Below are 22,291 nucleotides of genomic sequence, written 5' to 3'. Positions count from 1 at the left end.
CGGTCTACAAATTGACTCTGGGTTATAAAAAATAAGAAAAATATACAATAGGCATTGTTATCACTTTAGTGTTTGAAGATGTAAACATTTCATTAATAATATAATTTACATCTTTACTGTGTAGCACCTATTGGGCATAAAATTAAACTGAAATGATCTTATCTTATATAACAATAACCATAGGAGTGATTTAGTTTAATATTTGAAAATTTTTGTTGTGGGACAAATATTAATTTACTTCCTTTTTTAATGTTTCATTGTCAATAAAAGATTTTATTTAAAACAGAACTCTATGATATTAGATATTTTTTGCAAAAGTAAATTGAGTATTATTTTTCAAAAAACGTTTCATCATCTAAAAAAAGACTCATTTGTTTGAAACGATTCTTCGAGCACAAACCCAGTCGGCAGTAGGTCGGTGTATATCAACAGCACTGTGTTAACGCATGCCAGTCGAGTCCGAGATAGTGACGCTCCGACGAGACAGCGAAGCGCAAGTCGCCGCGGCGCGCGAGTCCTTCTCCGTCTCGCTCGGGAGTCTCGAAGAGGCCGTGCGGTCGCTAGACGAGGCAAGCGACGCGCCAGCGTTCGCTACGATAGCTAAGAAGCCAGCGGTGCCCAAGCGAAGACCGCTGTCAATGACAGGTATTTTTGTACCAAAGAGCATTTTTATAGAAATGTATGCTTTTGTAGGTAGCTTTTTTTGCAGCGTTTTGTCGTAATAAAAGGTAAGTTGTGTATAGTTTTGTCTACACTCTACATAAATGGCACGAGTATATAACTACAAACAACAAAATACGAAGAAAATAAATAAAGTGTCCACCAGATGTTATTGCGTTTCGTGCCAAAAAAAAGCCAATTCCTCTTTCTAATTTCTATTTCTGCTCGTTAGCAAATCACATATATTTGCATATTGGTGGTTCATAAGCGATGTTATCCACTCATGACTTACCATCAGCGGACCCACGTATTCTAATTATCTGATAATTGCCAAGTTCCTCAGGCTAAATCGATTTCACGTAACTTTCCGTGGCATTTAAGGAACTTTCATACATAAATCCAAACAGAATTTGCCAACAATACCAGTAAATACTTTAACAATAATCTATACTATCATATAAAGATGAAGAGTTTGTCTGTTTGTTTGTTTGAACACGCTAATCTATGATCTTCTTTCAGCGACCGTGTGGTCTCGTCGCGGCTCGTCCAGTTCGCTCGGCAAGCCGCCGCCGCCAGTGCGACGCTCGTCGTCAATCTCAAGGCCTCAGCGACCGCCATATGTGCAGGTTGGTTGGGATAAAGGCGATTCTTGTTTTGCAAATTTCATATTTTTGAGCCGCATACTTGCATTAATAGCAATTCGGCATAATTGTGTCGACTTTCGGGAGGTAATCGTTTCTTTCGTCAGTCGAAATATTATTGGATCCAACTCCACTTATCAAGGTGCATTGGGAGCCTTAAAAATGCCTTCACCACTGGATTGTAGACTATCCCCCTTATTCATAGACGTCATTTATCTAAGGACGGAGAATTGCTGTGATAACAAGTCTGTTTCTCAGCTTTGTTTATCTGACAGCTTGGTGTTTGTTCAGCTTTGTTTATCTGACAGCCAACTGAATTCAAGTTGTATCTCAATATTAGCCAATCACAACGGTCCTATGTCTACGCACTGCGAAGGCTGCCATCCTATCAGCACTGAGAAACAGACTTGTAATCACAGCAAAGATAGAGCTTAGATATATAACGTCTATGAATAAGGGGGTTAATTTAACACGAACGAGCGCAATTCCGTATTGTGACTGCTGGTTTTTATTTATTCTTTGTATCTTCAGAGTACCACACAGAATCAGTCGATGGCGCCGACCGATGCGGACAATCTGCCGCCGCCGCCCGCCTTCCTACTGCAACCTGATAACGAAACTGCCAATGGTAAGTTTTAAGGATAGTTGGTTTACACCCCGTGTTGGATGTTCAGATATTTCTTTAATTGCTCTTTTAATTCAAGGCTAATTTATATAAAAAAATACGGTTACTTTTATCTGAAAAAAATTTAGAACCGTATATATGCACTTATACTTTTGATAGCAACTTACAATTCCATGAATGAGTGCAACGCGCACATATCCGGATATTTCTTTAATTGAAGGACCATCAACTACCCCGCCTTTACTCAAGACGTAAAATATTACACGTGGCATCTTTTACACCACACAACGATCAGTTTACAAACAAACAGCACGCGTGACGCCATCTTGAATTATGAATGCGGTGCGCGCGCACTTCCCGCGATCCCTTGACGACACTAATTACAATTGTTTACTACAATTTATGCAAGAAAATAAGTCTTAATTTGTCATATTAAAATGCGAAGAAAGTTTTTCCCTAGCCTAATATGCTGGATTATGAAATAGTGTTATCTCTACCTATTTTTTTTTTTTTTAATATCAAGAACTGAAGGAAAAAACTATTTTCTATAAAAAAAAACAATCAATTTTTTTTACTTATATAAAATAAGTTTTTTTTGTAGAAAAAATATTTTTTTTACCCATTTTTGGTGATTTGTACTCCCCCAGCCCACCAGACGATCAACGTGGCGGAGACGGTGAAGCAGCTGACGGAGCTGAAGCACACGCCGGCGTCGCCCGGCCTGGTGCGGCGCAGCGTGCAGCAGCTGCAGGCCGCCGCGCCGCCCGCGCAGCCCGCGCTCTCCACCTTCCACGCCGCCGCCAACAAGAACCTGCAGGTAACACATCCATTAACGCCACGGTCACTTCCATAAGGGCCATTTTGTCGTTAGTACACCCTAACATGCCCACTCGGGACACTTCCATAAAGGCTATTTTGTCGTTAGTACACCCTAACATGCCCACTCGGGACACTTCCATAAAGGCTATTTTGTCGTTAGTACACCCTAACATGCCCACTCGGGACACTTCCATAAAGGCTATTTTGTCGTTAGTACACCCTAACATGCCCACGCGGGACACTTCCATAAGGGCTATTTTGTCGTTAGCATACCCAAACATGCCCACTCGGGACACTTCCATAAAGGCTATTTTGTCGTTAGCATACCCAAACATGCCCACTCGGGACACTTCCATAAGGGCCATTTTGTCGTTAGTACACACTTATACTTAGTAACTACGCGTTAGTACACTCTTAAATTATTAACTTGGTGACTACTTTGGTTACGACTACTGCGCTGAGGTCCTGGGTTCGAATCCCGAGTCGGGCCAAAATGATTGTGACTGGGTTTTTCCATCTTAAAACATTACTCAGTCCAAGCTCGGAGTCAGAGCGTTGTCGTTGTGATACCCCCGTGCCTCGGAAAACACGAAAAGTCGTTGGTCCAGCGCCTAATCTTTCTCCGATCATGTCGGATTGCCGTCTCTCCGAACTATAAGAGTGAAGGAACAGAGTGTGCACCTGTGTATTGCGCACACACTTCTGCACTACATACATACTATAATATCTCCTGCTTACCTGGCTGATCTCCGTTGAGATTGGCCGCCGTGGCCGAAAATTCGGCTAGAAAGATTCATTTCGTTTCATACCATTAAACTGGGAATTCTATTCTCCAACGATTTATGTATTTCCACCTTCAATATCATCATGATCGTCATAAATCATCAGAATTACGGCCTAGCGTTGAATCATCCAGGAAGATGGTAGATATTGGGCATATCAATGAAACTCACAGTGGCCATCTTCAGCGCATTCGAGCTCCGGATTCCTCTAAGAATTGCCTAGTCATCAGTCATTTACATGCAAATTAAAAATCTATTTTTATTATGTACTATATTTTCGTTTAACAATTGAATTTTAGTTTTATTTATGTTTTTTAATCTTTTTAACAGCAATCGAAGACGAACTTCCCATCATCGACCAGTATAAACAGTACAGGGAATTTGAACCCTATATACGGGCAGGCAGGGCACAGAATCGTCTCATACGTTGAAAACGCGAGGAAGAATAGCTTGAACACATCTAACTGCGACCTCTTCAGAGATGTCGGTGCAGGTAAGATTGATTTTGAAATAAAAAAATATATAGTTTAATATTTTAGTTGATTGTGTACATTTATGAAGTGTTGCCCGCGTGGAAAGCCTTTCCCGCTAGCAGACCAAAAAGAAACAGCCATTTAAAAAGTCTAATGAAAAAGTAAAAAAAAATCTTACAAGACCAAATTCTTGGGATAGTTTCATCATTATCAGCTGCAGCATGTCCACTGTTGAACATGGACCTCCCTCAAAGATTTCCAGATCGACCTATTGAAATCGGTCTGCATCCAGCCTGTACGCATCCGCATCTTGGGCTAGTATGATATATGCTAACCCAGGATGTCATCTATCGACATGGCACATTTCAATCAAATCCGTTTAGGGTTGCCTGCGTTTATTTCTTACAAACATCTAAACATTCATAAACTTTCCTACTTATAGTAAGCCTAGAAATATTAGGTAATACTAACGGGTAAAAACAAATTAAAAATATGAACAATAGTATCAGTCCAGTATTATACTGTCCCACTGCTTGGGACGGGCTTCCTTTACCACTGAGAGGGATTAGGCCTTAGTGAGATTACGTAAACTTCACACACCCTCAAAATTCTTATAGGTTACATCCAGGGTATGCAGATTTTCTCACGATGTTTTCCTTCACCGTTACAGCAAGCGAGAATTCACAAATAATGCACACATGTTTTTAGAAAAGTCAGAGGTGTGTGCCCTTGGGTTTTGAACTTGTGGATATTCGTCTCAGCGGTCCGTTCCATAACCAACCCGGCTATCGCCACTTCAAAGCATGAAATGAAATAATTTATTTGAACCTGTAAAATGTTATACATTATTTAGATTCCCTCAAGATTAATTCTACCACCAGTTCGGAAATCAGTTCTCACCAGAGAAGAACGGGCAAGAAACTCTGGTGTTGCCCTATTCGAAATCAGTTGAAGGTATAAATTATGGTGCAATAAAGGCGGCACCTTATTTGCAAGTATTGATAAGCGATGATTACGTAATTTGAGGTTTTCTCGTCGTCTCGCTTGCACTTGCGAATAAACACCCGTTGTGTTATTCGCTATCTCGCTCGCACCTCTGTGCCGTAGCAGCTGGCGGTGAGCTCATAGCCGATCAAATGGCTCAATGTGATTCATTTTTCGATCGTTATTGACTGTTTTTTTTTGTTATTTATTTTTATAATTGTTTTTGTATTAAGATTTGGACAAGATAAATAAAAAAAAGTAAGCCCAATTGATTTAATTAATTTTAGTGTGATTTTCTTAGCAAAGACGTTAATTCGAATTAGTACATACTAACTTTTACCTCTGTGTGATCATAAAAAAACACATTCCCGTTTGACAATATGTATAGTAGATGCTTTGTTGGATGAAGTGCAGGGCCCCAGGGTAATGGCACCCCCCCCCCCCCTTTCACTGGCTAATAAAGACGTGATCTTACAAAATCATATATTGTTAAACGCTCTTTTTACAGTGAACATTATATTAACAAAATAATTACAGAATACAATTTTAGACATTTTTGACAACGTCCAACCAGAGAGAATAATAGAATAGTCGCCGCGTGACATATCTTCTCTTCTGCCAGTTTTCCCGCGCAGCCGAATACTTCCGGAAACGCCCGATGTCATCGGCTAGGATAGCGGCGCGTAACAATATGGTTAATCATATTGCTCTGCCATTTCTTTGTAAAATATCCTTGTTACTCATGCGGGTTAGGTATGTGAATAATTTCAATTAGTAATCGATTACTAATATGAGTGTATTGTGGAAATTCTATTCCGAGACAGGTGTAAGCGGAGCTGGGAGAGAAACCTAACTGTATATCATGCTTCTAATATCTTTTCTTTAAATATGAAAGCCTTTCCCGCCTTCACACCTACCACAACTCCTGTAAGCCAGGATAAGCAGTGGAACGCATTTTATGACACCGAGCAGTGAAGCTCGGGGAGTCTCAGGGAAAATAATTTTTTCATTATCCCGCAACAGAATCAATCAAATAGAAAGATAGGGAGGTGTCGAAAATATTAATTGTCCATTTCCCTCCATAACAACGCGACAAAATCATGATCTAAGGCGGCGATTTAACCTTCTTAAAGATAAGGAAGGTAGCACTTCTTAAAGAAAAACATTTGACTGAGTTTTTACGACCGATCGCCTGCCTGACGTACATTACCTTTGTAAGATCCAGTGATGGGTGAATAGTGTTACATACGTTACATACATTTGTGGATGACCTAAGGTTCGAATTAGGGACTTCTCCGTTCGTGTTCCATATGTGCTTGTCTTTTTTGCGGGTAGTCAAAAGGGCATACTTACAACTCGTAAGATATGTTAGGTTTCTTGTAAAAGGGGACAAGAAGCAAACCAAACAAAACACACGCACGCGCGCACCCGCACATGCATATACACACTCACATACACACGCACACGCACACGCATACACTCACGCACACGCCCGCGGACACTCACATACACACGCACACGCACGGGCACACTCCCATACACACGCGCACACACACACAAGCACTCACACGCGTCAGTGTGGCAAATGGCAACTAGGGAGCGGTTTGTAGTTAGGATTGTTTTTGATACCCATAATGTGAAACAACAAAAAATTTTAGGACACCCATATTTCGCAACACCCTGTATATTTCAGGTATATACGCTGAGGGCAAAGGGTCGCCGCAAGAGTCGAGTCCATCGACTCCGTGCTACAGCGACACGACATTCTCTAGCTTCGGACCGCGCGTATCTAACGGATCTCATTATGGACAGACTGGTAAGATGCGACATTATCTATAGTACCGCTTTTGTTTTTATTTCGCGGAGAAAGTGTTGTATTACTACGGCCCAGCCTTGGTGTTCGAAGTGTCTTAGTTTTCGTCCTTAGCCGCCCCTGCGCAGTGCTGCCTGGTGCGTCCCGTCTCCTACGGTAGGGGGAGGGGGACGGAGTCAGAAATCTGTCGGCAGGCCTCTTTTATCACTGCGTTTTTTTATTTTATTTGTATGTTACAATCTAAGCGGTATTTGTTTTAGTTCATAAGGAAATATGTACTCATGGTAAATTTGGTAAAAAAAAAATATAAAAAATAAATTGTTCGCAGGCTTTAAAATGCAGCAAGACAAAAAGTACGGGCACAGCAACACGATCTACGCGCAGCCGTCGCAGATAATCGCCGGCTTCAACAGCATGTCGCTCGCGCGCCACGACGCGCTCAGCCCGCTCGCGCTGCGCCGCAACATCGCCGCGCGCTCGCACAGCGCCGACCGGCACCACGTGGAACGTCAGTCGCTCATACACTCACTGTACTCACAGCGCGGGGGGCGGGGGGCGGGGGGCGGGGGGTACACACAATCTTCTTCGTAGTCATACACTCTTGACAGAGCGATCGTGGTCATATTAGAGCAGATGAAAAATTTTAACCCGTCATGACTTGTCAAAATTTTATTTTCAAATATGTACAGGTAGCTGAATGTTTGCCGCCAAACATTGACAGCTACGCGTGTGACGGAAAAATAACCTTATTATGTAGTATATAAGGTTATAATCCCGTGACACACGCAAATGTCATGTAGCTGTCTTGGCTCGCCGGCGAGCCACGAGAGACCAAGAGTTAAAGTGGACTTTGAGAAGAAAATGTTTGGGAACCCCTGGCCTAGGGCACGTAAGGATGGGATGCTCTCCGTTTCGTAAAGCCTGCGAGCTTCATACAGGATTTATCCACTTTATATTTACACTGTCACCATTTCATAGTACTCCTGATTATTGGACATTTGGAAATGTATAAATAGTCGTTATCGTGCGCGCGAGCCACGGGTAACGATGACGTAGGTACATGCGCGCGAGCCGCGAGCGATGACGTGACACACGCACGCGTCACAGCTAGCCGGCGACTAAGGTGGTTGTACCGCTTGGCGCCACCCCCACCGCACCGCGCGCCCCTTGATCACTTGTCTTACCTTTTTACTACTATTATGTGTGCGTGCGCATATTTTATCGTAACTTTCGCGTAGTTATTGGGATATTTTTATGACAACCGATGCTGGAAAAAGTTTTTCTTTTTATCACGGATGGGTTCTGTTATCGGTTCTGGTTTAGAAAAAATATTGTTAGTTTTGTAGTATTAGCTAATGTGTACGCCCTAGACTACCCTTTTCATCATTCTCTCTTATTCTATCCAATGGTTGTCTATAAGAGATTGCCTCGAGCGATAAGACCGCCAATTGTACTTCCTGCATTGTTTTAATATTAAGCACAGTGTTTTGTATATAATAATATCAGCCCTGTATTATATACTTGCCCACTGCTGAGCACGGGCCTCTACTACTGAGAGGGATTAGGCCTTAGTCCACCACGCTGGTCTAGTGCGGATTGATAGACTGCACACACCTTTGAAATTCCTATAGAGAACTTCTCAGATGTGCCGGTTTCCTTACGATGTTTTCCTTCACCGTTAAAGCGAACTATAAATTCACAAAGAATACACACATGATTTTTTAGAAAAGTCAGAGGTGTGTGCCCTTGGGATTTGAATCTGCGGACATTCGTCTTGGCAGTCCGTTCCGCACCCAACTAGGCTATCGCTGCTATGTATATGGTGTACAATAAAGCTATGAAATAATAAATTAATAATAGTCAAGGCTTCCATAATAACGCTGTGTCATGTGTGTGTGTGTGTGTGCAGCGGGCGTGTGCGGAGCGGGTGCGGGCGCGGCGCGCTCGCCGCAGCTGTCGCCGCGCGCCGCGCGCCGCGCGCATGTCGCGCACGAGCACAAGGGGAAGGGTACGTTACTACGATATCGCTTTAACGAAACAAAAAATAAAATAAAAAAAAAAAACAAAAAAAACGTTTTTTTTTGGTACAATCATATTTTAGAATGTAAGCAGCAACGTTTTTCGTAAAAAAAAAACGTACCTAAAAACGAAAAAAAAGGATGAAAAGATTTTTTTAGATCAATAACACAGTGAAAAGTAAAAATATTTTATAAAAAAAGTTCATAAGATATTTTTTTTTATCCAGAGGAAAGTCTTGTATCTTAGTAGTATGTAAGATATATAATGCATGGCAAATTGATTCCATTGCACCTGATGACAATTATATCAAATGACGAGAGATTACTCCACGCTTGTCGACAAAATAATACCGTAATGTTAAAAACGGGATTTTCTACAATAATTCATTGTATCATCATCCCACAGGAACGATTCCGGGCGCGGTGCAGCCGGCGTTCCTGGACAAACTCTCGGCCACCATACAGCAACAGAGACGGCAGTTGGACTCGACACGAGCCAGCACGGTCAGGAACCTGATCAATTCACACGCGCAGGTTATTTTTTTCATTTTTTTTATTAATAAGTAGTACTACTGCAATGTCTATATTTGCCACCAAGCAGCAGTGTGTAGTCACTGTTGTGTTTCGGTTTAAATGACATTGTAGCCAGTGTAACTACTGGACATAATGAGACTTAACATCTCACGTCTGAAGATGGCGAGCGCAGTGGAACACCAAAAATGTTTTTCTAATTCAAGGTGTTGGTGTTTCGTCTGTTTATGGGCGGTCGTATCGCTTACTATCAGACGAACGGCAAGCTCGTCTCGTCATTTAAAATAATAAAAATACTAAAGGAATTTGTGTCCGAAATGGTGAATCACTCAATCCCCATCACATTTTGAACTTGATGAGTGACTCGACATGAAAACTAGGTGCGCGAGTTGCGTCTCACTCCACCCGTTGGGAGATAAAAGGTGCGTGCGTAGAATTTGTGGTCGAAAACATGCCGAATTAATTTTCCTTAATTGATAGGAAAGTGTGAGCTCATCGATATATATGTACTGCGTACTAGATTTGTCGTTCCGAATATTCACTTTGTTCAACTGAATTGAACTGCAATCCATTCAAACTGACTTGGCATGGTCAATATTGACAGCTTATAGTTGTGTACGGAGAGACGCTCATGTTATAAGAACACGAGTCTGTGTATTGAATAAAAAATATTAGTCAGATAAGTAAAATTATTTGTTGTTCAAGTGAATAAACAGGTTATAACAGTGACGCTTTGGTTGTCATTTTAGTTCAGATTTTGAACGAATAGTTTGTTTAGACGTTCGTGTCTATATAATATATGTTTATGTGTGAGATCACAAATATTTGTACAATATACTTAGTCTGGCCATAAATACTGTTACACTTAATTATAAAAAAATATTACATTTGAATTTCGAATCTGTCATTTTTATACGATTGTTCATTGTGTTTTCTCATTTTGGCGCCAATACATTGTAAAATATTTTGCGATATTAAAATGGTGTGGGGTGATAAAGAGAACCGAATCGCTGTGATAGCATTACACAAAGTAGGTATGGAGCCAAATGCAATTTTTAAAACTCTCCATACACTTGGTATTAGTAAAATGTTTGTGTACCGGGCTATTAATAGGTACAATGAGACCTCCTCTGTTTGTGACAGAAAAGATCTGGCCGTCCACGTAGTGTTCGTACGAAAAAGGTGGTCAAAGCAGTAAGGGAAAGAATTCGAAGAAATCCTGTCCGAAAGCAAAAGATTTTATCTCGGGAAATGAAGATAGCACCTAGAACCATGTCGCGTATTTTAAAAGATGACTTAGGACTTGCAGCCTATAAGAGACGCACTGGCCATTTCTTAACTGATAATTTAAAGAAGAATAGGGTGGTAAAATCGAAACAACTACTGAAGCGGTACGCAAAGGGAGGTCACAGAAAAATTTTGTTTACGGATGAGAAAATTTTTACAATTGAGCAACATTTTAACAAACAAAATGACCGTATTTATGCTCAAAGCTCTAAGGAAGCTTCCCAATTAGTCGACAGAGTGCAACGTGGACATTATCCGACTTCAGTGATGGTTTGGTGGGGTGTTAGCTATGAAGGAGTGACTGAGCCATATTTTTGTGAAAAAGGTATCAAAACATCGGCACAAGTGTATCAAGATACCATTCTTGAGAAGGTAGTTAAGCCCCTTAACATCACCATGTTCAATAACCAAGTATGGTCCTTCCAGCAAGACTCGGCGCCGGGTCATAAAGCTCGGTCCACGCAGTCTTGGTTGGAATCGAACGTTTCGGACTTCATCAGAGCTGAAGACTGGCCGTCGTCTAGTCCCGATCTTAATCCGCTGGATTATGATTTGTGGTCAGTTTTAGAGAGTACAGCTTGCTCTAAACGCCATGATAATTTGGAGTCCCTAAAACAATCTATACGATTGGCAGTGAAGAATTTTCCCATGGAAAGAGTGCGTGCTTCTATTGATAACTGGCCTCATCGTTTAAAGGACTGTATTGCAGCCAATGGAGACCACTTCGAATAAGCTTTTTATATTTTTAATTGTTTTATATTTATGTATTAAACTGACACACTGTAAAAGTAATAAATGTTATTTGCAGTTAACAATTTTCTTTTTTCTTTATTACAATATTTATGGCAAGACTAGGTATATGATTTCATCCACCATCCAAGACGCGCCCCACTACTTTCCCTAGAAGCTTATAGTGTGCGCTAACAACATGGGCGCACACGCACACTACGAAGGATATCCTCAAGAAAGTGCAATACCGCGTGTCATAAAACAGTAGTTATACGATTATCATTCAAAAGTTTCGTACAATAAGTATCAATTTTAATTGTAACGTGTTTGTCATTTACGCGGTATTGACCTTTCCTTGACGCTATCAATCGTAGTGTGCGTGTGCGCTCATACTGTTCACTGACACTGCAAATGACTAGGGAAAATATTGAGGTGCGTTTTCGTGGAAGAAATGTTATTTATTATCAATAGATTTGTCACCATGGAACTAACATACACTCATGTTATTCGAAGGCAGACGTAAGTAGTCGATCCGCTTTTCGCCATGTCTATTCCATTCCATGACTCGATATTGAGCGAGTCTATCGCCAAATCGCACACAAATTCCACACTCCGACTAGTACTGAACAGAAAATGCCTATATATTCACCCGCGGGCGCCGTGAGGTGATTGCAAGGGGTGCACGTGTAGGTCCCCTGTCAGGAACAAATCACAATAAAAATAAGTCACTGAATGACAATTGGAACTACCGAGTAAATGACAAAATATAATAATAAAAATTAAAAAACAAATACAAAAGATTCCTCGTTCTGGATAGGGGGACCTGAATTATAAAAAAAAAGAATTGGAACTATCGACCACGGAGCTTTTATTATGATTTAGCATATACAAATACAGGCGGGATTTTTATTTGAAAAAAAAAAAAACTAATTATTCATATTACATTAGTACCTACTTATAGTGTGTATATGTAGATGCACCTCCATAAAAATAATGGCGGCACCCATGTATACACCCAACTCTGGAATAAAAATAATATTGTAAAAGTAAAGTTATGCACTTGGAGCTTAGTTTTGTAACAAAGTACGCTTACATTTGATTTTGGGGCTTATAAAACTGCTTGCATGTCCACTGTAAATAACAGACAATGTTCTTTTTTTACTTTTCCTGAGCTTCATCTTTAGTCAATGAAGTTAGTACTCGCTTCCTCTTCTCAAACTCGAAACAGCGCTGCAGTCGCAACGTCATACGACTACGTCACCAATGCAGGCCATTGTTTTCGTTCTAAATATTTGTCAGTATAAGGAAGAGAAGTTGGACAATGGACATACGTATACATATTTGTTGGTTACTGTCATTCAATTTGTCACCCAATTGTGGTAAAATGTTTCATAGTGTAACAATAAACCGCATTTACAAATACTGCTGGCACTATATGACCAGAGATGGCGAACCATTGGCACGCGTGCCAGTGGCGATACGAGAGAGAATTCGGGCATGCATATAATATGCCAACCGAAAACTTTTTTGGGACGTAAAATAGGTTGCTAAAAACGAGTTACTCGGATAGATAAGGCCAGCCCTTGATGGCAAGTTATCATCACATTCTATTTTTCTTTCTGCCTCGGCGTAGTTGTAATTGTACACGGAACGAGTACGAGTACAGCGCTGAGGTCCTGGGTTCGAATCCCGAGTTGGGCCAAAATAATTGTGACTGGATTATTCCATCTTAAAACATTACTTAGTCGCAGCTCGGAGTCAGGGAGTTGGTGTACCCGCGTGCCTGGGAAAGCACATAAAGTCGTTGGTCCAGCGCCTAATCTTTCTCCGAACATGTCGGATTGCCGTCTCTCCGAACTATAAGAGTGAAGGAACAGAGTGTGCACCTGTGTACTGCGCACACACTTGTGCACTACATACATACTATAATATCTCCTTCTTACCAGGCTGATCTTCATTGAGATTGGCCGCCGTGGCCGAAAATTCGGCTAGGAAGATTCATACATTTTTTTTTATAATGGTATGTTAATCAATAAAGGTTCGCCATACCTGTTCTAGACGTAGGTATAGTGACTATTGTTTTTATTAAAATGATGAGACGAGCAAACCTGTCTGTTGGTCAAGACCGCATATGAACAAAAATGACGTCATGAAGAATATTTTACATCTTTCTTAATACTATAAAAGGGAGTGTTTGTTTGACGGTTAGAAAAAAAAATGCAGTAACCGCTGAGTAGTTTGACCCATGGGTAGATCACGGCCTGGATTAACATATGGCCAATTTTGTTGTGTGTGTGTGATGATTATGAAATGAAAGTCTTTCCTATTTATAAATCACTGTGTTCATAGTGCCATCTTATAAAATAAATAAAATTCTGGTTAAAAAATTCCATTATTTCCCACGTGAAAAAAATACTTTTTAAAAATTTCACCCTTTGCCAATACTATTCAAGTGCCTAATTTTATTCAAAACCTTTCAGCTGTTTCGCCGTTACTTCTAAGAAATAAACGAATACTCAAACAATTTTACAAACGCTCTCATTTATTAGTAAGATATGAAGAAAGGATTAAGATTTTACAATTCTTGGTCAATCATGCACTGCCGATGGATGATGAATGAATGAGTGAATGTGTGAATGAATCAAAGAAAGGAATAGCGACTACAATAGACAAGGGGGTGTTTGGGACTCCGGAAATTTCACTATTCATATATCACCGGGACGCACCATAAGTGTCCGAGAGACGGGTTCCGGTTTATCCTATGAAAGTTGACCCAAGAGAAATTGTAATGTTTCAAGTAAAGTACCTAATCCTGAAAATGTTATTTAATATTTGGATGAGGGGGTTTTCCCGTGCGTGCCGTTCTTTATTACGGCAACCATTACGCGAACGTATTTTCCCGTTTATTTATAAAAACTGATTTGTTTCCTCTTAGCAGTCATACGGTTCAGAATTACACACTGAATTGTATTTTTTAATTGTTGAAATCATGAATGGGTTGGCTCACATGTGCATGCTTACTCACGACTTTTATAACTAAAATGGTCGGCAGGTGTGCTTCTAGTGGACCATGTCATGGGAATATAAACCTTATTTCAGATAAAACATATATACATTATAAAATAAAAATATATTAAGAAATATATAAACTAACCTGCTTACATAAAATGCGTTAGAGTACAAACAAATACCTATTAAATTAAACTGCCTAACACGTAATATATTTTACTCCAATTAAAATAGTATAATTTAAAAATAAATCTATTTTCCTCCTCCCTATAATTTTGTTAAACTTCATCATTATTGTTACAGCCGGACCCTCGCGTGTGTCACACGTCGCTCATGGAACAGATCAAGCGCGGCGCAACGTTGCGCCGCAACAAACAGTGCAACGACCGGTCAGCACCCAAGATACGTTAAACACGCGTAACAAACCTTAAACTCAACTTTCTCGTCTGTCAAAAATAGATTTTATTTCCTGTCGGTTAAGGTCGCTATTTGCGCATATTCGCAGCTGTCAAGGAAAGTGGATTTTATTTCGTGTCATGTAAGGTCGCGTTTGGCGTGTCGCATGTGGTATGCGTAAGGTCAGCACCAAAAATATACTTTGTTAGGATATTTTATATTAATTTATCTCCGTATAAATTTATTGACAGCTGAATGTAATTTATTCTCGGCCGGAGGAGGAAGGTGGAGGGGGGTAGCTACTTTTCTTTCAGGTATCAATTTGGGTTTTCTTATAAGTCTAATTCAACACAAGTATATTAACCCATTTACCAGCGGAATGTTTGCCGGCAAACATGACAGTCATGACATTACGTGTGTCACGGGAATATAACCTTCTTATATACTACATATTAAGGTTATTTTTCCGTGACACGCGTAATGTCATATAACTGTCATGTTTGCCAGCAAACATTGCGATGCTAAATGGGTTAATTAATTAGTGTGTACACAATATTCTAAGGGACTGCCTTCTCCTGTCTCCTCTGGGTCGCCCATGTATGTGACCTTTAGATAAGTTAATATTTGACCTTAAAACATGATCCATGACACCTTATATGACATTAGTAAACGAAAATATTTATTTTCAACTCTGCATCAATTACATAAGGTTGGAATTGTATTGACAATGTAAACATGGCGTATGCGCACGTGTATTACTTAATTTAAACATGACAATGTATAACTGCGTAAAGACTAGCCCCCTTATTCATAGATGTTATATATCTAAGCTCTATCTTTGCTGTGATAACAAGTCTGTTTCTCAGTGCTGATGGCATGGCAGCCTTCGCAGTGCGTAGACATAGGGCCGTTGTGATTGGCTAATATTGAGATACAACTAATCTAGTTGGCTGTCAGATAAACAAAGCTGAGAAACAGACTTGTTATCACAGCAATGTACCATCCTTAGATAAATAACGTCTAGTAATAAGGGGGTGGAATTATAAAGACCTAAGTGCAGATTTTAATGTTTGAGCCACAAATTATAAAAAGGAAGACGTTTTTGACACATTCTAAATATCAACATTTCTATCTATTTTTGCCAAACCTTTCTTTTATACTTAGGTCTCTGTGTAAAATGATCCGAGTTAATTATATGATCAAAATCATTGAATAACGATATGAAGTATATGATTTTTAGAATTGTTTACATTTTGAGGATATCCACAATTATTATTTACGTTTTCGCGTTTAATGTTCGTTTTCACCAAACCCCTGACTTAGAGGCGTCGTAAACTGAACTCAACTGAAATATTACTTTGAATTTTAGTTCTTCATTCGTTGTTTAGGGGTACCTTAGGGGTCACCCAATGATATTCAATAATTGTAAATTTGCCATGAAGGCCCCAGCAAAATAAATCAGGGGTATTGGATTTTAGTTCTTCATCTTTGTACTTTTAGGGTCCCCCAATGATATCCAATAATTGTAAATTTGCCATTAAGACCCTAGCAATATAAATTAGGAGTCCACTAAATGTAGAGCGTTGGTGAAAACGAATTAAATATCACTTGAAATGACAAAAGTGCACCATCACTGCCTTACAGCTTTATTTTTACTAGCTTTTGCCCGCGGCTCCGTCTGTGTGAAAGTAGCTTTTTATTTTATTTATATTGTCAAAATCGATTCAGTAGTTCCAGAGATAAGCCCCTAAAAACCTACAAACAAACTGACAAACATTTCCTCTCTATAAGTATAGATATTGTACTAGTTTTTGATCGCGGTTTCGATCGTCCGTCCTACAATGAACGCCCCACTACTTTTTGAGGATAAAATGAGTCTTCATGTTATATAATAATATCAGCCCGGTATTATATACTGTCCCACTGCTGCACGGGCCTCCTCTACTACTGAGAGGGATTAGGCCTTAGTCCACCACGCTGGCCTAGTGCGGATTGGTAGACTTCACACACCTTCGAAATTCCTATAGAGAACTTCTCAGATGTGCAGGTTTCCTCACGATGTTTTCCTTCACCGTTAAAGCGAACGATAAATTCACAAAGTCTTCATCTTAGTAAATATTAATGATTTCCTATGTTTACGTGAATGTTAGACAATAAAATTAAACTATTTATCTGATTGTATCGCGGTTTTTAATATTTTACTTTTCTCCCTAAAAAAAGAGTAAACTAAAATATTAAAACAGCGATAAAATACGAAAAATAATTTAATTTTAATAGTAAATAATAATATTTTATGTAAATTACGAAAGGGAAGTCGGCAATAATCGTGTTATATGGATCGGTCGCTACTGATAGATCCATATAAAAAAATATTTGGAAATATAATTTATGGTTTTTACCAATAACCGCAAGCGGCCATAGCTTAGTTGGTTGTGGAACGGTCTGCCGAGACGAATGTCCGCAGGTTCAAATTCAAAGGACACACACCACTGACTTTTCTAAAAAAAATATGTGTGTATTCTTTGTGAATTATCGCTTGCTTTACCGGCGAAGGACAACATCGTGAGGAAACCTGCATATCTGAGAAATTCTCTATAGGAATTTTGAGGGTGTGTGAAGTCTACCAATCCGCACTAGGTGGTGGTGGACTAAGGCCTTAATCCCTCTCAGTAGTAGAGGTACATTCCCAACAGTGGGACAGTATATAATACAGGGTTGAAAAGACCAGTAACCAATCAGATTAAAACATTTTAGTCACGTACATGGCTGTATGGAAGATTCATTTGCCATCGCACAGGAAAATGATTAGTCTCATTCGACCGCAATCGATACCAGTGTATTGAGTCTATTTCTGGGTTAATTATATCTCAATTTGTATTTCCTCTGAGGCAAAATTATTCAATAATTAAGTGCTGTTGCTAAGAGCTCTATTCGGTTACCGCCATTAGGGCCGTCCATGAAATACGTGAGTCGAAAGGGGGGATCGGAAATAACGAAATATCAACAAAGGTGGTAATGAGATATGACGTGTATTTATTTTCGTTGATCGCGCGATTTCCAAACCAAAAAGCGGCGCGTGAGCTTTGACTCATCGTTGCCTAGCAACGCTTTTCCCGCGCTTCGCTACAACTTATTACAAACTGCATTATGTTAGTGTCTGTCTGGACATTATTATCTCGATGTTTATTTTTCAAAAAATTTAATAGATAACTATTTAAATATTAATCCAAGAAAATTCAATATACTCACCTTATTTTGGGAGGCATAGTCCAAAATCTCACCACATATCACCAGGGGGCAGGCGGGTTAAAATTCACTAAAACATCACGTGATTAGTGAACGAACCCATTAAAAATCCTAGTGACGTCAACTCGCGCAATTATATTATTCGATAAACCGCAATTCAGTTAGTTAGATCGTTTGTTTCTAAACTTCGTGGGATTATAGGCCGATTAGATAAGCTGGTGTAACACATTCGTCTTGCTTGTGGTATAAATGAGTCGTCATGGCAACGCGTCAACAAAGTCGAATATAGCGTGGTGTTTGGCTTGCATCTATGTATCCGTTCAGGGCCCTTATTCTGTATGATAGTGTAAACGCGTAACGCGGCCGTGTCGTGTTATCTTCGAGGAATGTGCGTGGAATGGTATTCTGTAAGCCAAATTTCTATAGTCCTAAACGTGATGCGTTGTGTTACGTGCTTGTTACGCACTGTCAAAATAACGTGCGGGATAGAGAATAAGGCCCCTGTTACGTTTACATATCATAAAAATGTAACAGGCCGATGTCTGTACATTGTAGATTTTAAATCATAATATTTATTTATTTATTTATTAACACTTTGTACACATGGCTGGTCTTTAGCAATAGAAGCCAAAATAATAATATTATGTTTTGTAAAAGCCCCTAGAGTTGACACACAAATATTATGTTGATAAAAATAATAGTAACTTTGGTTATAAATTTGCGCACTGTAGCCAGTGTAACTACTGGACGTTATGAGATTTAACATCTCACGTCTCAGGATGGCGAGCGCAGTGGAATACCATGAATGTAGTTCAAAGTGTTGGTGTTTCTACTGTTTATGGGCGGTCGTATCGCTAACCATCAGCCGAACGGCAAGCTCGTTTCGACATTTAAAGCAATAAAAAAAAAAATAGAATCTAAATAAATGGTTTACAGATCTCCACATGAAGTAATTTTGTGTGAAAAAAAATGTGTTTTTCTAAGTCTTTGTATGACAGTTCGATAGTGACATTATAGATTTAATTTATAAAGAATGATCTGACAAAAGTAATAGTTACTTGACTGTTACTGTGAAATAGCTATTAACTTCTAACGTCTCAGCAAGTTTTGATCAATACCAAATTGTAGTCCGAATTGTCATTGTGTACTTTATATTGTTAAAAAATCAGATAGCATTGCCTCTAACATAGCAAAAACATCGACATCTTAGCTAAAAAAAAATATGGACACAACACATTTTTAGGTGACACAAAACATCACTTTACATCTATGTGGTAGAGAAAATTCCAGCATGCAATTATGAAACATGAGTTATCTTACGTTACGTGGTGAGACGTCACGGTGACGTCACGCGGCGAGCTCACGTACGCCAGGACACGTGTGAAGGCGACGAAACGATATTGGTTTACTATATTTTTTACCTTATTAATAAACGTATATCGACGGTTGAAACGGTTGAAACGGTTGAAACTTAAGCGACATTTTTTTTTTTCGAATCATTTAACTATGTTAAAAAACATCATCATCATCATCAGCCTACAGCTGTCCACTGCTGAACATAGGCCTCCCCTAACGCGCGCCACGTTGCTCGGTCCTCCGCTCTCCTCATCCAGCGTCCACCGGCGGTCCGACGATATTCTTCAGACCAGCGGGTCGGAGGTCGTCCTAAACATGCTGATTTTAAATATGTATGAAACTTATTGTCGCAAAAAAATGTCGCTTAAGACATTTAGACTTTCAACCGTTGATATATACGTATGTAATGGTGGAAGGATATTTGCTGGAATAGCGCAGTGTGTACAAGGTAAATACGCCATAGCGGTCGTCCAGGGTTAGTTCAGACAGTCCGGCATAATTGTGTCGACTGGCGAGGCGTAATCTCTTGTTGGGTAGTTGAGAGTGCAGTCTCTGGCATGAAGAGCGCAACATCATGTTAAACAGTATGCAAATAACATCTGGGGTTGTATACTACATGGACCTTGTTGAGACTAGACGGAATTTCCGTGCTTTCCGGCGTTTTTGCCATGCCTATTGTAATCAAATCTAACAGCTCATGTGATGGGCCCTTTTCTTTTAATTTTATCCGTGGTGCCTTATAACTAGCTTATCTAGTTGTAAACGTCCCTATCCTTGAGGTTAAAACGCCTTCTTAGGTCTTAATATTTTTGTCACCCGCGTTGCTCTGTAGGGAAGTGGACAGTTAATATTTCCAACTCGTCCCTACCTTTCTATTTGATGGATTCCGTTGCGGGATAATGACATATTAGTTTTCCCTGAGACTCGCCGAGCTTCACCGCTCGGTGTCATAATGCGTGCCACTGCTGATCCTGGCTTACAGGAGTTGTAGGGGTGGGTGTGAGGGCGGGAGAGTCTCTTACCATCAAGTACAGTAGGGTTTCTTTGTCATGTCCCTAAAAAACAGAGAACAAACATTTCTCTGTACTAAAAACGAATAAGGTAACGGTTCCCTTGATGGCCCACTTAATTTCAAAATATACATAAAATTATTTCATGAAAAAATAGAAAGAAAATCATTTGATTTAATTGCAATATTTTAATAATATCATTAATGCGAAAGTTTGGGAAAATGTTTGTGAGAAGTAAACACAGAAACAGCTGAACGGATTTGGATGAAATTTGGCACTCGGATAGCCTATGTCCTAGATTAGCATGTAGGCTAAATATTATCCCGGAAAAATCCGTAAAAAAAATTATTTCAAGGACGATACCAAGAGTTTTCAATGTTTATATTCTATGAAATATTTAGCGGTTCACATTTTTTTAACACTATAAATTCAGGCCAAGTCAAAACAAGGCCAAAACGAATGAATAACGACATTTCATCGCTAAATCGCAGTTACTATGCCGGCCCGTCTGTTCACTTCCCAAAAATCCCTGACTACGTCATAACTAAAGTCATGTGTCATTATTAAGTCATGTCACCTATGATGGGCATTTCGTAGAAATTTTTTAATAGGGAAAATAACACATTTGTTTCATTCGACAATGACTTCATAGCTTCACGTGTAGGTATAATATACGTAACGTGCACCGAAAGACTGGGTTCGGATCCCGTGTCGAGCCTAAAATAATTGTGACTAGGTTTTTCCATCTTAAAATTACTCGGTCGCGGCTCGGAGTCGGGAAGTAGTCGGTGTGATACCCCCGTGCCTCGGCATGTAAAGCCAATGGTCCCGCGCCTGATCTCTCTCCGGTCATGTTAGATTGTCGTCTCACCGAACAATGAGAGTTAACAGAGAGTGCTTGTGTATTGCACATACTTGTGCACTATAATATCTCCTGCGTACTGATCTCCTTTGAGATTGGCCGCTGTGGTCGAAATTCGGCTAGGAGGGATTTATTCATACAAAGTAAAGTTATTGTTCTTGTATGTTTTACTGTTAATAGATATCAAGATAACATTTATACTTAAAGGTTGCTAGCTTTTGTCCACGTCTCCGTCCAAAATGGTTCGGGATAAAAGTAGCCTATAACATTCAGGAGTAATGTAGTTTTCTATCAGTGAAATAGTTAAAATCGGTTCAGTAGTTCTAGACCTTAGCCTCTACAAACCTACAAACGAACTCACAAACTTCCTCATTATAATATTAATATAGATAAAAAAGCAATAAATTGACGAATATTAACACTTCAGCCGAAAAACTTAATATAGTTCACTTTAATTAAATGTCATCTTTTCAGTCATATTCATGAGACCCAAAATCGGTTCCGGCTTGAAGACTAGCTTAGACAAACAGATTTTGCCGGCTTTTTCACGAATCTGCTGTTTATATCCGCCCGTCTAGCAACCACCGTATTAAAGGAGATGATACCCGCTATAGTAGCCCACGTAAGTGTCGCGTTCCGGGATCAGCCTGTGTATATCCGGATCCAACAGGCCGGCATGATTGTGTGGACAATCGAGGAGGAATCATCACTATTCAGTCGTCATTCTATTGGACCCCACTCCACTTACCATCAGGTGCAGTGCAGTATAAAAAAATGCATTTATTTGCTTTAGGCAATGTTTGTCGGAGTTTGCTTGTGGGGATTTATTAAATTACTTAAACTTGTAAGTAGGAAAACATGTACGGAAACCCTCGCGTCACAGCAAATTTTAATGCGCATGGGCATTGTCGCAAAGGTACGCGTCGCGACGAACACGAAACGGAACTAAAGAATATAGGAAAATTCGAGGGAATGTTGATTACGATAAATCGGGGTCAATCTGACTAAGCAGTGGCGACGCTAAAAGACGCAGAGCCACATTCGAAAGAA

The 22,291-nt window shown here is 39.7% G+C and overlaps 1 protein-coding gene across 2 annotated transcripts in view; it reads left to right on the top strand.

Moving 5' to 3' along the window:
• LOC115449904 overlaps positions 1-16,869 on the top strand; it is a 149,700-nt gene extending 132,831 nt beyond the window's left edge. Inside the window, exons 17-26 of one of the 2 annotated variants that reach the window (XM_037443045.1) lie at positions 454-645; positions 1,180-1,286; positions 1,833-1,929; positions 2,574-2,743; positions 3,858-4,020; positions 6,678-6,800; positions 7,126-7,305; positions 8,707-8,805; positions 9,222-9,349; positions 14,675-16,869. In XM_037443045.1, the coding sequence (XP_037298942.1) occupies positions 454-645; positions 1,180-1,286; positions 1,833-1,929; positions 2,574-2,743; positions 3,858-4,020; positions 6,678-6,800; positions 7,126-7,305; positions 8,707-8,805; positions 9,222-9,349; positions 14,675-14,782 (1,367 nt within the window). In that variant the 3' untranslated portion in view covers positions 14,783-16,869. The remainder of the gene's footprint in view (positions 1-453; positions 646-1,179; positions 1,287-1,832; positions 1,930-2,573; positions 2,744-3,857; positions 4,021-6,677; positions 6,801-7,125; positions 7,306-8,706; positions 8,806-9,221; positions 9,350-14,674) is intronic. The other variant, XM_037443049.1, reaches the window with a different exon arrangement.
• The last annotated feature ends 5,422 nt before the right edge of the window (positions 16,870-22,291 follow it).

This window comes from Manduca sexta, chromosome 5, assembly GCF_014839805.1.
Source record: "Manduca sexta isolate Smith_Timp_Sample1 chromosome 5, JHU_Msex_v1.0, whole genome shotgun sequence".
Lineage (NCBI taxonomy): Eukaryota > Metazoa > Arthropoda > Insecta > Lepidoptera > Sphingidae > Manduca > Manduca sexta.
Note: the sequence above shows the minus strand (reverse complement) of the source record. Positions and strands in the feature narration are given on the sequence as shown.